This window comes from Cryptotermes secundus, unplaced genomic scaffold (assembly GCF_002891405.2).
Source record: "Cryptotermes secundus unplaced genomic scaffold, Csec_1.0 scaffold635, whole genome shotgun sequence".
In the NCBI taxonomy this organism is placed as follows: Eukaryota; Metazoa; Arthropoda; class Insecta; order Blattodea; family Kalotermitidae; genus Cryptotermes; species Cryptotermes secundus.
This window is the reverse complement of record NW_019733328.1, coordinates 1254576-1268470: the sequence shown is the minus strand read 5'-3', so window position 1 is coordinate 1268470 and position 13895 is coordinate 1254576. Positions and strand designations below refer to the sequence as shown.

At 42.2% G+C, this 13895-nt stretch overlaps 1 protein-coding gene across 3 annotated transcripts in view; it reads left to right on the top strand.

Annotated features, from left to right (window-relative positions):
* LOC111868041 overlaps positions 1–13538 on the top strand; it is a 65070-nt gene extending 51532 nt beyond the window's left edge. For 2 of the 3 annotated variants that reach the window (XR_004513398.1, XM_033752909.1), the window contains exon 4: positions 13464–13538. Coding sequence is in view for 1 of the 3 variants with exons in the window: in XM_033752909.1 (XP_033608800.1) it covers positions 13464–13470 (7 nt within the window). In the remaining 2 variants the exon portion in view is untranslated. Of the gene's footprint in view, positions 1–9661; positions 9815–10645; positions 10828–13463 lie in introns of those variants that run through there. The other variant, XR_002843450.1, reaches the window with a different exon arrangement.
* The last annotated feature ends 357 nt before the right edge of the window (positions 13539–13895 follow it).

Below are 13895 nucleotides of genomic sequence, written 5' to 3'. Positions count from 1 at the left end.
AGATTCATTTTAATATTATAAACCCACCTATGATTTCATATCCTAAGCAGCGTCTTTATATAAGTGTTTCCATCCATTTAACGACGCTGTCAATATTTCAGCCTATATAAAGTTGAGCAGTGTTTGTGCGTGTTATTCGTGGGAGATTGCTTTTGACGTCGCCCTGGAAGCATCATTCGTTATCGTGTACAAATGGGAAGGAATACGGGAGAAAGCAGAAGTTAGTGCTACGAAAACTTGCATAAGAAATGTTGAGACTTTTCTTCGAATTTTCAACAGGTGTTACGCCTGTTCAGCCAGAGCTTGTTTTCGGAAGATAAGATTCTGAACTCGCTAAAGACATTGGGTTCCATATAAGCGGGGAATTTAATTTAGTAGCTAAGTAGCTATTAGGTTCTGAAGAAGAACCTTAGTCATTCGACTTGGAAGTGAATGGTAGTGATCACGTTTCGTGATCAATTTACAATTTGCAGTGAGAAAACGAATTGCGTTTCATTTTGTTCACAGAGTCACAGATCAGTGGTGCATTCCATAAGCAAGTTCTGCTTGCCTCCTATCACCAAAACTTTACCTACCAGAAGCTCTACACCGAGCTGAGTGGTGTAGCGGCAACGTTCCAGACTTGTACTGGGGTGGTGCTCGGTTCGAATCTCGGCCTGGACGACCGGTATTCTGACCGAAGTCTTTTGTGGTTTCCCGCAGTCCTTCCGGGCAAATGTCGTGATAGTTTATCAATTAAGCCATGACAGCTTTCTGTTAGTTCCTTTCCAATTCATTATTCACCAGTCATTCTAATATTTGACTGTGTAGCATCGATAACAAACCGCACATAGAGAGAAGCGTATGTTTTAATTTTTCCAGCGCAAGTACTCATCTCTCTCCGGCGGACAGTCGGAGTATGAAGCTTACGTGAGGAGGACACTGTTCATAGATTGCCCCATACTATTGCTCGATGACTTTTCCATCGAAAACAAGAGCAAAGTTCCGCCCACGACCACCTTCCCCGTCTGTTCTCTGGCTCTTACTGAAGATGCCAGATTCACTCATAGCGATTCATTAATCAACCAAACAAGAACGGTGCAGCTTGAGGCAGTAATTTATAAGAAGATAAACATACCGCTAGATAGCAGCACACTGACGGTCGCAGTCACGTGGGTAAAACTCCTACATGTATGGCACGTCCTGGATTCAGATCTGTGCCCGCAGAGCGGGGTGTTCTGCCTGCGGTTCTTTCGTCTTTTTCTTCAGTCCTTCCATGAAAATATCGTATACTGTCTCAAATTAGGAAACGATCGCTTCCGTCCACATTATTTGTAATTTATTATTCACCAATTATCCTGTTATTGACACTAATACGAGACATGGCAAAACTGTGAGCAGAAACAATTGTTTCGAATATTCAGCGCTGCTGGCAGAAAGAAATAGCTGTCAGTCTATTTTCTACCAATGTGTTAAATATTTTAAAATTCTGCCAAGTGGGGAGCTAGCGGCCTTGGTCTTAATTCTGTCCGCTACTCCCGAACTTCTCTAAGTTATTATATGCGGCTGCGATGTTCGTTACGTATGGCCACCCCTGTCACATGTTGCAGCATCGTTAAACAAACGACACACGAATAAATACAGTAAATAGGTAGAGTTTTAAAATGTTTCCAAATGACAATGTCGATAAGCAAATTAATTATATGCGTTTTGTCTTCAGTAATGCTCACTTTCCAGCTACAGTTAAAATACTGTACTGAACGTACCTGGTCCCTCGTGTTGAACTTGATGTCCCCTTATCGGTTTGTCAGGAGTCTCAGTTTTACTTCACTCACATAAATACGGTCAGTATCGGCATGTAATATTGTGTGCAGCTTGATGTCCACGCGCTCCACGCCACAGTCCGGCAACCAACTCTACTAAACACAACCCATCCACTCGCGCTACCGCGAGGCACTGCCAGACAGATGACCGAGTGAGAGTGAGGGTCCGTAGCAGGATCGGGGAGGGGTAATGTCGAGCCGCACCGAACTGCGATGCAAGTGAACTGGAACTTTTATTCACTCTACTGTGAAATCTGAAGTTCTTACGCCAGTGACAGTCTGTCTTCTGGAAGGTAATTAGATAGGTGGCGACGTTTCCGGGCTAGCAGGCGTCGGGAAGCCAGGCATCAGACATTCTCCGAAAGTTTAAAACATCAGAGTTGAAAAATGAGAGAATATAACAAGTATTGATGTACAAGAATTTTAAAAGAAAATGCTTTCTGTGCTGTGCACTGTAGAAGATCCTTAAAAATATTCCTTTAAACATAAGTTTGTAAACAGATTTTCTGGCTCCAACTTCCGAGCCCTCCACCTGGAGTGTTCTCCAGGTGGAGAGCATGGCTATTACTCGTCCTATTGCATAGGAGGGTGCTCGTGTTCTTGCTTCATGCAACCATCATCATAGAACACAGGCTTTGTTGAGGACCCAATAGTCGCTTGACGCTCTGTAAATTCCATCTCCCCTTATAGAACACGAAAGTTCATTACCATGTTTAACTTCATTCATTCTGGTCCGTCACACTAGTCAGTAGTATACAGTGCTTTCATTACACCGTCCAGTGTGACTCAAAAGTATATTTATATATATGACACCTTTACATATTTTGATCAATTAATGACCATCTTCAGAAGGCAAATAACAACACTTGAACATAAATCATAGTACATCAAGTTCAGAGTTGTTCAAAGTTTTGTAAATAAAGATTTTAAATTAAGCTAAAATGTAGCGAGTTAAGATACTGTCACGTGTAAGGTGGTACGCGTGACGAAATGACGGGTTCTAGTTTGGACGATTGGATTTATTAGCAGCTTGGTTACACACTCTCTTAATCTCACTTAAATACATGCAATACAGCGCTGTCGCTAATTTACACACTTCCCAGCTCACCATTGCACACGCACTAGCATTCTCTGTCTTCCACTAGTCGTCTCCTAGCAACGGATCTCCACACAGAAACTGTCATTTCAAATCATTCCAAGTATTACACATAATTAAAGTCTTCAATCACACGCCAAGTCTTCACACGACGAACATCCCGTGGCTGTCACTTAAACACACTCAAATACTCCCCAGTACTCCAAAGTATTGAAATCTGTTCTGTATAGCTTCCGCACTGACCACGCAGAAAACATCCTATGTTGTTGGAACGTGTTTACAGAGCGATTGCATAGCAACGGTCGCGGCACGGATTCCATAGAAAGCCAGTTACGTGATAGCTACAACTCTTGCGGTGTGACGTCATTGCGCCTGCGCGAAAGTCTGTTTACTGAACCGTTGCACTGAACCGAGGTTGCATAACCTCGTTGTTCCACTGTTGCCATTGTGTATCGCGTCGCGAGGTGTTTCACGTTGTTACCTAGCAACGCTGTGTCCATCCACGTTACAATATTAACCGTAGCTGGGTGCCCTTGTGCGACAAACTTTAGGAAAATTCCGTTTTGTCCACAGTACGATTTGAACTGGTCACTGGCAAAAATTGTTGCGTCATCTGACACCATGACATATGAATAGCCATGGACTGCAAAGATATCAGATAACATCTCAATGATAGTAGCGTTGGAGGATTGCAACATATTTTTAACTCAGCCCATCTTGATTTTGCGTCAACAACTATGAAGAAGAAATGGTCCTGGAGTGGTCCCGCATAATCGATGTGTATACTGTTCTAATTCCCCTTGGGCTCATCCCACGGATGTACTGGCACCTTCGCAGGATTGGATTTTACCGTAGCGCATGGCTGTCAGTTTCTTTTTAGTTGCTTAATGTCTGTCGATTCCTGTCCAGAAGACGTACGGCGTGCAAGTTGTTTCATCTTTGTAATGCCATTGTGAGTCCAATGTAATTCGTCTAAAACTGGTTTCTGAAGTATTTTTGGGATTATAACCCGCTTACCCTTAAACAGGATAACTGATTCTAGGGTATTCTCATAGGAGAGCTCTGAGTTGTCTTGTATTTCCAGTTTGATCTTTGATAATTGTTCATCTGAGTCTCTTGTATTCCTGATTGCATCAGCATTTAGCCATTAAGTTGATATTTCCTTTACTGATGCCGTGCATACACAGTTGACTTCATTGTTGATTGCCAAGTCGCCAGAAAATTCCTTCTGAACAACCGGGGTTCTAGAAAGACAATCGGCACCAAGGTTATCCATGCCTTTTTTGAAGACCACTTCATAGTCAAACCGAAGTAACCGCCCTGATGTCATTGGTGGTAATTTGGCGTTTTGATAGAAGATTCTTGTCAGTGGTCGATTGTCGGTTACCAGCTTGAAGTGTCTTCCAAAAAAATAATGAAAAAAGTGATGCACCGAGAACACAATAGCGAGGGCCTCACGGTCGAGCTGAGAGCAATCTCGTTCGTCTGCCGTTAGTGATCTGGATGTGAACACAATTGGTCGTTCTTGCCCATCGATGATGTGTGATAGGACGCCTGCAACTCCCACAGGGCTGGCATCACAGGTAAGGACGACCGGAAATGTTGAGTCATATGTAGTTAGAACACGTTCACTTGCCATCTCCCATTTCATTTTGATGAAAACTGCTTCGCGTGCTGCCGTCCATCGGAACCTTGAGTTCTTTCGAAGAAGCTGTCGAAGAGGAAAGGTGGTTGAGAAATGTTTTGGCAGAATCGTGAGTAGTAGGTGACCATCCCGAGAAATCGGCGTAATCCTTCCACATCGGAAGGTCTTGGGTATATCAATTAATGCTCTGATTTTCTCTGAGCTCTTAGAAATTTTGTTAAATTCTATGACATGTCCCAAGTATTCGATTCGCTCTTGGAAGAATGAGCACTTTTTTCCGATACAAATGAAGGTCATATTTCGTCAACCTTCTGAGACACAATTCAAGGTTTTTCTGACATTCTTCTTTTGTTGCGCCGTGAAATTTGAGATCATCAAAGTAAAACAGCGTTTGTGGTAGGCCCTGAAGAATCTGATCGATGATATGGTTAAACTTTTTTTTTATTGCTAGTGGGGTGGGACTAAGTCCCTTGTACTGCGGCCACTTCTGGCCTATTGTACCTGCCCCAGATGATAGGTGAGGGTGATTGTGGAGCAATTGGTGGAATGAAGATTGGCAAGGGAACCCGAAGTACTCGGAGAAAACCTGCCCCAGCGCCACTTTTTCCACCACAAATCCCAGTTGACTAGACCCGGGATCGAACCCTGGCCGCCGCGGTGGGAAACCAGCGACTAACCGCTTGAGCTATGGCGTGGCCTCACGGTTAAACTTACTCGGAGCCGTTTTGATACAGAATGATAACCGGTTCATACTATAGGTTCCCCTATGTACAGTTAATATGAAGATATGCTTTATATAAGTCTAGGCGACAGAAGCATTTTGAGTTTCTGAGACTATTAAGGATGTCATCAATCCGTCGAATTGGATAATTTCCATTCACTAGCCGCTCATTGACACCGATTTTATAGTCAACTCACAATCGAAATTTCCATCTGGCTTTGGTATCACAACGAGTGGTGATCCCCAATCGCTCGTATCAACTTTTGAAATAATTCCCTGAGACTCAAGCGTATCCAATTCTTTATTGACTTTATCACGGAGGGCTTATGGCACTTCTCGCTCTTTATGGAAGACTCGTTTAACTTTGTCGCGAAGGCGCAATGACACTTTGATTTCTGGAAAACAACCAACTGTCTCTTCAAAAATTTCTGGGTATCTGGAGATTATGTCATCGAAGCAGTGTACCTCATGCACTCTCGATGCTCTTGAGTTTTTTAATGCTAGTGTGATGGGACTAAGTCCCTTGTACTGCGGCCACTTCTGGCCTATTATACCAGCCCCAGATGATAGGTGAGGGTGATTCTGGAGCAGTTGGTGGAATGAAGATTGGCAGGGGAAACCAAAATACTCGGAGAAAACCTGTCCCAGTGCAACTTTGTCCACCACAAATCCCACTTGACCACACGGGTTCCAATCCGGGCCGCCGCGGTGGGAAGCCAGCAACTAACCGCTTGAGCTATGGCGCGGTGCTCTTGAATTTACTAACTGTTCAGAATCAGTTTCTTGAAGGCTAATACCGATATGGCGTATCTAGATTCGTCATATTCCTCTGTCCTTCCCTGGTGTTCCACATTTACTTCGACTTTCCATCTGGCAGAAACACGTTGCTCGTGTATGCACGAAATGCAACTGTTGAATTTTGAAGGTGAGCTGAGATACTCTGCGTATGGAATTTGTCACGTGGGATGAAGGTGAAGCCGGCGCCTGAGTCTACTTCCATCTTCTGTTCACGACCCTCGATGTGTAAAAGTAATAAAGTAAAGCTATCCCTGTACCAGGCCGTGGAAGCCCATAGGGTTCTGAGACGTTGAGGGTCCCACGTTATCTAGACAATCGGCTCATAGATGGCGGTAAGATTGTCAGCCTCACGCGCCAGCCGCGCTTTACTCCCCAGGAAAATTATTTAATTAATTCCTAGTACTCATTCCTGTTAAGAGGCTGAGTGAACCCCTGGGGCATAGTGCGGCTGGAAGGATTAGGTCAATTGAAAAAAAAAATCCAATGACCTCATCGGGACTTGAACCTGCGACCTTCCGGCTTGTAGCATAGCCCCTCAACCAACTATGGTACCGCGTGCCCCCCCCCCGACCCTCGATGTGTACTGATACAAAATATTTATCACGGTCTTGCAATGTTGCTTCCTGGTTTTGAAAAAGACCTATCATGTGGTTCACCCCATAATAATCAAGAGCTTCTTTATCGCAGACATGATTTGTAAAGAAAGCAGTCTTCTGGGATTTGGCACCGTGTATATGTGGTGTTAACCGACGTTCCTCCGAAACGTCGGTTAACACCACATATACACGGTGCCAAATCCCAGAAGACTGCCTTCTTCATAGTCACCGCCGTGAAAGCCTCAAATCTTACATGATTTGTAAACTTTGCTTTTGCGGTGCTAGCCTTACTTTTTACATACGATAATGATAGAATGTACACTTTCTTAATGTGGCCAGACCTGTTATAGGCACTATACTTAAGTGAGTTGCGATCCCTCTTGTACTCTTTCATAGTGCGCGTATCTCGGCCATAGCTAATGCAGTGATTTTTTATTTCCAAGCTTTTCGAAGTCGATTCTGGATTGTGACTTCGAGCGTTGTTTAGGTTTGACCTTGGGTCGAGAGGTAGAACGGTTCCTGTTCTGGGCATTGCCATCATCACGTCTGGTATTTTGATACTTGAAAACCTTGTTGACCTCTTCTTTTGCACTCCTCAAGGTGGTAGGTTTCTCAGAAAGTTCACGACTGTCAGTTTTTGAAGCTTTTAAGGATCCTGCCTTTTTTTTTTTTGCAATGTCATCGAATGCATGGATCTCGGACTGTAAAATTTGCTCACGAACTGAATTATCACCAATACCACGGACAAACTGTGCATTGATGCATGCCACTCGCAAGGTGGGACCAATTCACAGTCAGTACGATAATATCACGTCAGGGAGTCGCAAAATAGTCTGCGACTTCGGCCTCGTAATTTGAAAGAAAATGATATTGAGAGACCAGAATATTTTTCTTTGAGCAGAGGTGCACTTCAAAAGTATTCATTAGTTCATCATATGTTAATTCAGCTGAAGTCCTTGGGGACTCTAATGCTGCCAGCAGATTGTAATTTGAAGCACACACTGAATTATGGAACATCTGTGCACACCATTGCCTGTTTCAGGTTATTTTCCTCATTTCAAAAAAGTTTTCAAATCTTTGGAGATAGTATTTGAGGGATTCCTTTTTAGAATCGAAAATGTCAAAAGGCTGAAGCAACGCCACATTAACTGACGCCGGATTCGCACTTGACTGTCGCATTGAAGTACTTGACGCTTGCAGTGACAGAACTCGTTCATGAAATTGCTACTACTGGGTTTGAAAAGCCAGCATGAACTGTTTAAATTGATCAGCATCCACTGTAAGTATGATTAGTTCGAAATCGGAAAAAGTACTGGGAATAAAGACTTTGTAACTTACAGAAGATTGACCTTGATCACTAGGTATTACTAACCTCACTTCTTTGTACTTGTATTTATCCTCGTCGCCAGTTTTTGTTTTGTCTCACCATTGAAGTACTAATAGAAAATGACACCTGTCCCACATTCTTGGATCGTATTTGTTGCTACTACCACTAGATATTTTGAATAATTGAAACTGCTCACGTGCACACGCATCAACCTGTTCTCTCTCGTCCCAAGCTCATCGCTCCATGCACACCATCTAGCGGTTCACTTCTGAGATATAACAACCTTCTTTTCAGGTTTCAAGGGACAAATGCAATTAAGTCAAGACCCCTCCGGGCAGTTTTTTTCAGTATCTAGTCACAGACTGATTCCCCAAAATACCTCACTAGCACGGCGGAAGATAATATTCAAACCACGACCCGCACAACGAACACATAGGAACAAAACGGTATACGCAAAATGACTTTGCCAAAGCTGTCACAAAGTATATACGTATTTGGCAAACGGGCCGAAATTTATTAACAAGACACAAGGAACGCATAAGAAACATAAGGTTTAATAAAGAAGAATCAGCCTTTGCCGAGCACATATTAGATAAAAGTCACCAATACTGGCCTATCAAACAAAATATGGAATTGTAAGATTTGAGGCTTTCACGGCGGTGACTATGAAGAAAGCAGTCTTCTGGGATTTGGCGCCGTGTATATGTGGTGTTAACCGACGTTTCGGAGGAACGTATCGCCTCCATCTTCAGGGTAGAAGAAAAAATATAAGAAATCTGCAAGCGAAGAGACCGTGAGTACCGGTAATACCGGTTTCTGCTTTCTTCAAAATATGGAATTGATCGAATACGCCAGAAAGGGTAACATCATGAATGTAAAAGAAAATTGAAGAAAGCAGTCTTCTGGGATGTGGCACCGTTTAGATGTGTTAACCGACGTTTCGGAGGAATTGTTCCTCCGAAACGTCGGTTAACACTACATCTACACGGTGCCACATCCCAGAAGTCTGCATTCTTCATAGTCACCGCCTTGAAAACCTCAAATCTTACATAAAATAAAATTGTTATATTTACAAATTTAAACAACTTAAGGAACTAACAGAAGAATAGAAGGTTACAAAAGATAATGATAACCAGAATAGTATGTTTGATATAGCATTAAGACGTGAGTACAAGCCCATAAAACGTCACAGGGAACAGGGATATAAATACCACACACAACACAGCACAAACCAGTGCCTTAACAAACTACGAAAGGAAAAACAGCTCAACAACACAAGATGAAACCAAATAAAAAATACAGTAAAAGAAATATTAAGTTAGTGCATAGACTTTTATGTAAAATATCCATAATATAATTGTAGACTCTTAACCAACTATAGAAGGAAGAGAAAAACCACTATCCGGACCTCCGAGGACAGCAACCTACCCATCTTCCGTTGATGGAAGGGGCACAAAGACACGAACCTTAGCAGTTTAAGATTTTAAATATTAAGATTTTATTTAATATTTTAACTTATCACATTCTAGCTTAATTTAAAATCTTTATATACATAAAACATCAGCTCACAGATGGCGGTGAGGTTTTCAGCCTTACGCGCCGGCCACCCTTTACCCCCAGAAATATTCATGGTACTCATTTCTGTTAGAGGCTGAGTCGGCTCCGGGGTNTCCGCCGGCCGGAAGATTGGAGAATGGCTTCATCTGATCAAAAAACTGTGAAGCTCGTGAGTTGATTCAGTCTGAACTAGGAGGGACGTGAACAGTGAGTCCTCTGCTGACAGCGACAAGATAGGAGCATGAAGAAGTGGAACGGTGTCCAATGAAGTGGTAGTTAACTAAATCAAAATAACTGCTCCACAATATAACTGTAGCTGTAACCTTTATCATGTATATGTTCATTTGTGTCATCTGTTGAACATGTAAATTACATGTGCACTGTATAAGTCTCTAGTACTCTTGTACTGGTATTGTGGATGCCACCAGGATTATTTCCAAGGACAGAGAGCAGCCAGAAACTTTGCTTACAAACTTATATTTAAGTCTTGCAAGATCCGACGTTTTCACATCGGTGACTACGAAGAATGCCGTGTTCTGGGAAGCGGCGCCGTGTAGGTGGCTGCTCACGCTGGTTCTTGCTCGCAGATTTTTCTACCCTGAAGATTGAGGCGATACCTTCCTCCGAAACACAAGATCTACAAGGCGCCACATCCCAGAAGACGGCATTCTTATATTTAAGCTGTTTAAAATTATTATTGATACAAATGTATTATTGGGGCACGCAGTAGCGTAGTTGGTTGAGGGGCTATGCTACAAGCCGGAAGGTCACGAGTTCAAGTCCCAATGAGGTCACTGGATTTTTTCAGTTGACCTAATCCTTCCAGCCGCACTATGGCCCTGGGGTTTACTCAGCCTCTAACAGGAATGAGTACCAGAAATTAATTAAACAATTTTCTTGGGGAGTAAGCGCGGCCGGCGCGTAAGGCTGACAACCTTACCGCCATCTTTGAGCCGATTGTCTAGATAATGTGGGACCCTCAACGTCTCAGAACCCTATGGGCCTTCACGGCCTGGTACAGGGATAGCTTTACTTTTTTTACTTTTACAAATATATTATTATTATTATTATTATTATTATTATTATTATTATTATTATTACAGGTCTCAGGACCAAGCAACTTGAATGTTACGGCAACGTTTGCACCTCCGATTTCTACATGGCTCAACGATCTGTGCTACGATCGCAATTTATTTCCCAACAGATAAACCGTTTACCGGTCTAAGGTTCGCGGTGATGGTGTTTTACCAGTCATTACGGCCAGCCTGGGCTCCTGCAGCCGCGGGTAGGATTTAGAACTCTACTCTGAGTATGTGCTTGTTGATAACCACTAATTTTCCCCTGGAATCAAACCGGAAGTTATTACTATTTTCGCCATCTTGACACTCTGGACACTAGCAATACTCGCGTCATTTTATTGGGGGGCTTCAGTGCTCCTGGTTTTAACTGGGAGAGCGGCACACATCTACTTAAATGCCACTATTATTCTAAACTCTAAGTGGATTGTATATACACCTACACATACCTTCTTGGCCTAAGGCATTGCGTTGAAGTTGTTGACAGTCTTCATATGCTTGACCTAGTCTCTGCAAATTTCACTGATCTAAAATCTATTCCTGCCGACTCTGGATTGGTCACGCTTGACAGATCACCCTCCTTTGAGTATTGATGTCTTTTTACCTCATGTTAATAGTAATATAAATTTTAAATTCAGTTATCGAATTTTCGCAGCAGGAAACTACACTTTGCTTTACAACATTCTATTTACGTATGATTGGTCAAGCGTGTATGAAACTTCTTCTGTTGATGTAGCAGTGGCTAGCATCAATGCTGCTATCGGAGTTGCCATGGAGCAAGCAATACCTCTTGGATATAGCTGCAAGTTTAAATTCCATCGATTGTGTTACTGTATCTTAAGGTATTATTTCCACCGTCTCTTTCAAAAGAAACCTTCCGATTACTATAAGAGACATTCGCCTTTTACCGAAAACTCGTTAAAAACACCACAAGTCCGACAGGCTTAGATGGTTCAAGCTAAATGACAACAATTTAAAGTCACAATCCCACCATTTCTGGAAATACATATCTAATTTCAGAAAATATAGCTACGGTTCCATTCAGCTAGAGGCTGACTGTACACACTTAGTCCAGCCCAATGCAGTTGCTGATGCTTTCGCTAAACACTTCAGATCTGTTTATAATAACCATTGTTCTATGGACTTTCCCTTCTCTTGCAACCTTCAGAATTTTTATCCCTTACCCAACTTCCGATACGGATGTCTGTAACGCCATTAAGAGACTAAAACTTTCCAAATCTGTTGCACTTGACGATATCCCTGGATTTATCATAAAAAGCTGTTCAGATATTTTATTCCAATTCTTAGACATGTATTTAACTTAAGCCTGAAACAACAGTATTTTCCTGCTGCATGGAAAGAAGCTGCCATTGTGCCCATATTTAAAACAGCAGGCATGTCACTGTGAACAACTACTGACTCATTTCTATTCTCAGTATTTTTTCTAAGTTGGTTGAATTCATTATTCGTGATTATGCTTTGTATTGCGTTAAACTTAATCTAAATCAACGTGACTTCACCAGAACTAAATATCAGTTACAAATTTAGTGACGAGTCTTGACTTTTTAATTCCTGTTGTCCGCTGTGAGCGTCATGCAGGTGCTGCCTATTTTGATCTTTCGGATGCTTTTTACCTTGTCCCCCAAAGTATGCTCTTGCATAAATCAAGCTCCTTCGGATTTGCTGTTTCTTATATTAGCTGGTTATGCAGTTACTTAAGCAACAGAGAATCTCGGGTTCGTATTTCTGGTACAAAATCTCCCTGTATTTTCAAGTAAAGTCAGATGTGCCGCAAGTCTCTCTTCTGGGGCCCTTTCTTTCGACAATTCATTAGTGATCTATGCAAATCTGTTAACTACTGTGAAATTTTAAGCCTTGCTCGTGGTCTCAAAATTTTCCGCGTCATTAACTCACCACATGTTTACCACTTACTGCAATCTGGCATTAATTCCGTGAGTGACTGGTGCACTGCTAACTCCACGAGACTTAATATTGCTAAAACCCGTGATGTGCCACACGTCAGGAAAACAGATTTTATGAATTATAAATATCGACTTTGTCATGCTACCATTACAAGCACCAGCAGCATTAAGGACCTGGGTGTTTTCTTTGATTCAAAGTTATATTTTCACAGTCTTGTTGGTTACTTTCTGAATGCACAAAGCTTTTAAGCCTTATTCCTCTATAACCTACAGATTTTCCTCCATGCACTGTTTTACGTATGTGTTGTACTTTACTTTAGTCAGGTCCAAGTTGGAATACGCCTCGGTAGTTTGGAACTCTTATCACGTCCACTGATGTCAGTAAGCTTGAGTGCATCCAGCAGAAGTTTGCATCCGTCTGTTTTTATCGTTTTTTCCCTTATGTTCCATATACTTATACTGTTGCCTTAGATAAATCCACATTCCTTACATAAAATTATACACCACCTTGGGGCAGTTTTTTTTTTTTGTTCAGGTGTATCGTGGCCTTAAATCTGGCACTTCTCTTCTGGAAAATGTTAGCCTTCGTGTTCCTCCCAGCAATCTTAGGGACTTCCATTGCTTGGTGTTTGTCCCTCTAATAAACACTGTCCTTCTACTCGTTGCGCCTTTGCTGCCAACGCAGTGGGTAAAGATCTCGACATATTTGCAATTGGAGCCGTTTTCCTCAATCATATTTATGCCCAGCTACCTAAAATTGTAATATTATTTGTTCATAACCTATGTTATGTGTTACGCAGTCCTTAGTAATCTTGTCCTTGTTACCTCTCTTCACCTTTGTTTGTTTACTTTTTCTGTATTACAGTATGTTTTCTTCCTCCAGCGCTTGCTTGTAATTTGTCTTTGTCTTTATTTTGTTTCAGTCCATAATGTGTATCTATGCCGTGCTGGGGGCACGCGGTAGCGCAGTTGGTTGAGGAACTATGCTACAAGCCGGAAGATCGCGGGTTCGATTATCGACGAGTTCATTGAAATTTTTCAGTTTACCTACTCCTTCCAGCTGCAACATGGCCCTGGGGTCGATCAGCCTCTAACAGAAATGAGTAGCAGGAAGATTTCTGGGGGGTTAAGGACGACCCTCGCGTAAGGCTGACAACTTTACCGCCATCTGCGAGCCGATTGTCTACAAGATGTGGGAGCCTCGACTTCTCACACCTCTACGGGCCTACATGGTCTGTTACAGGGACAGATTTTTTTACCTTTACACAGTGCTGTGTTTGTAATTGACCTTGTAGCTGTTGACTCGGCGTATAAATAATAAAGAATTGAGCTCAGTTATCATCATCAGTTTGCAT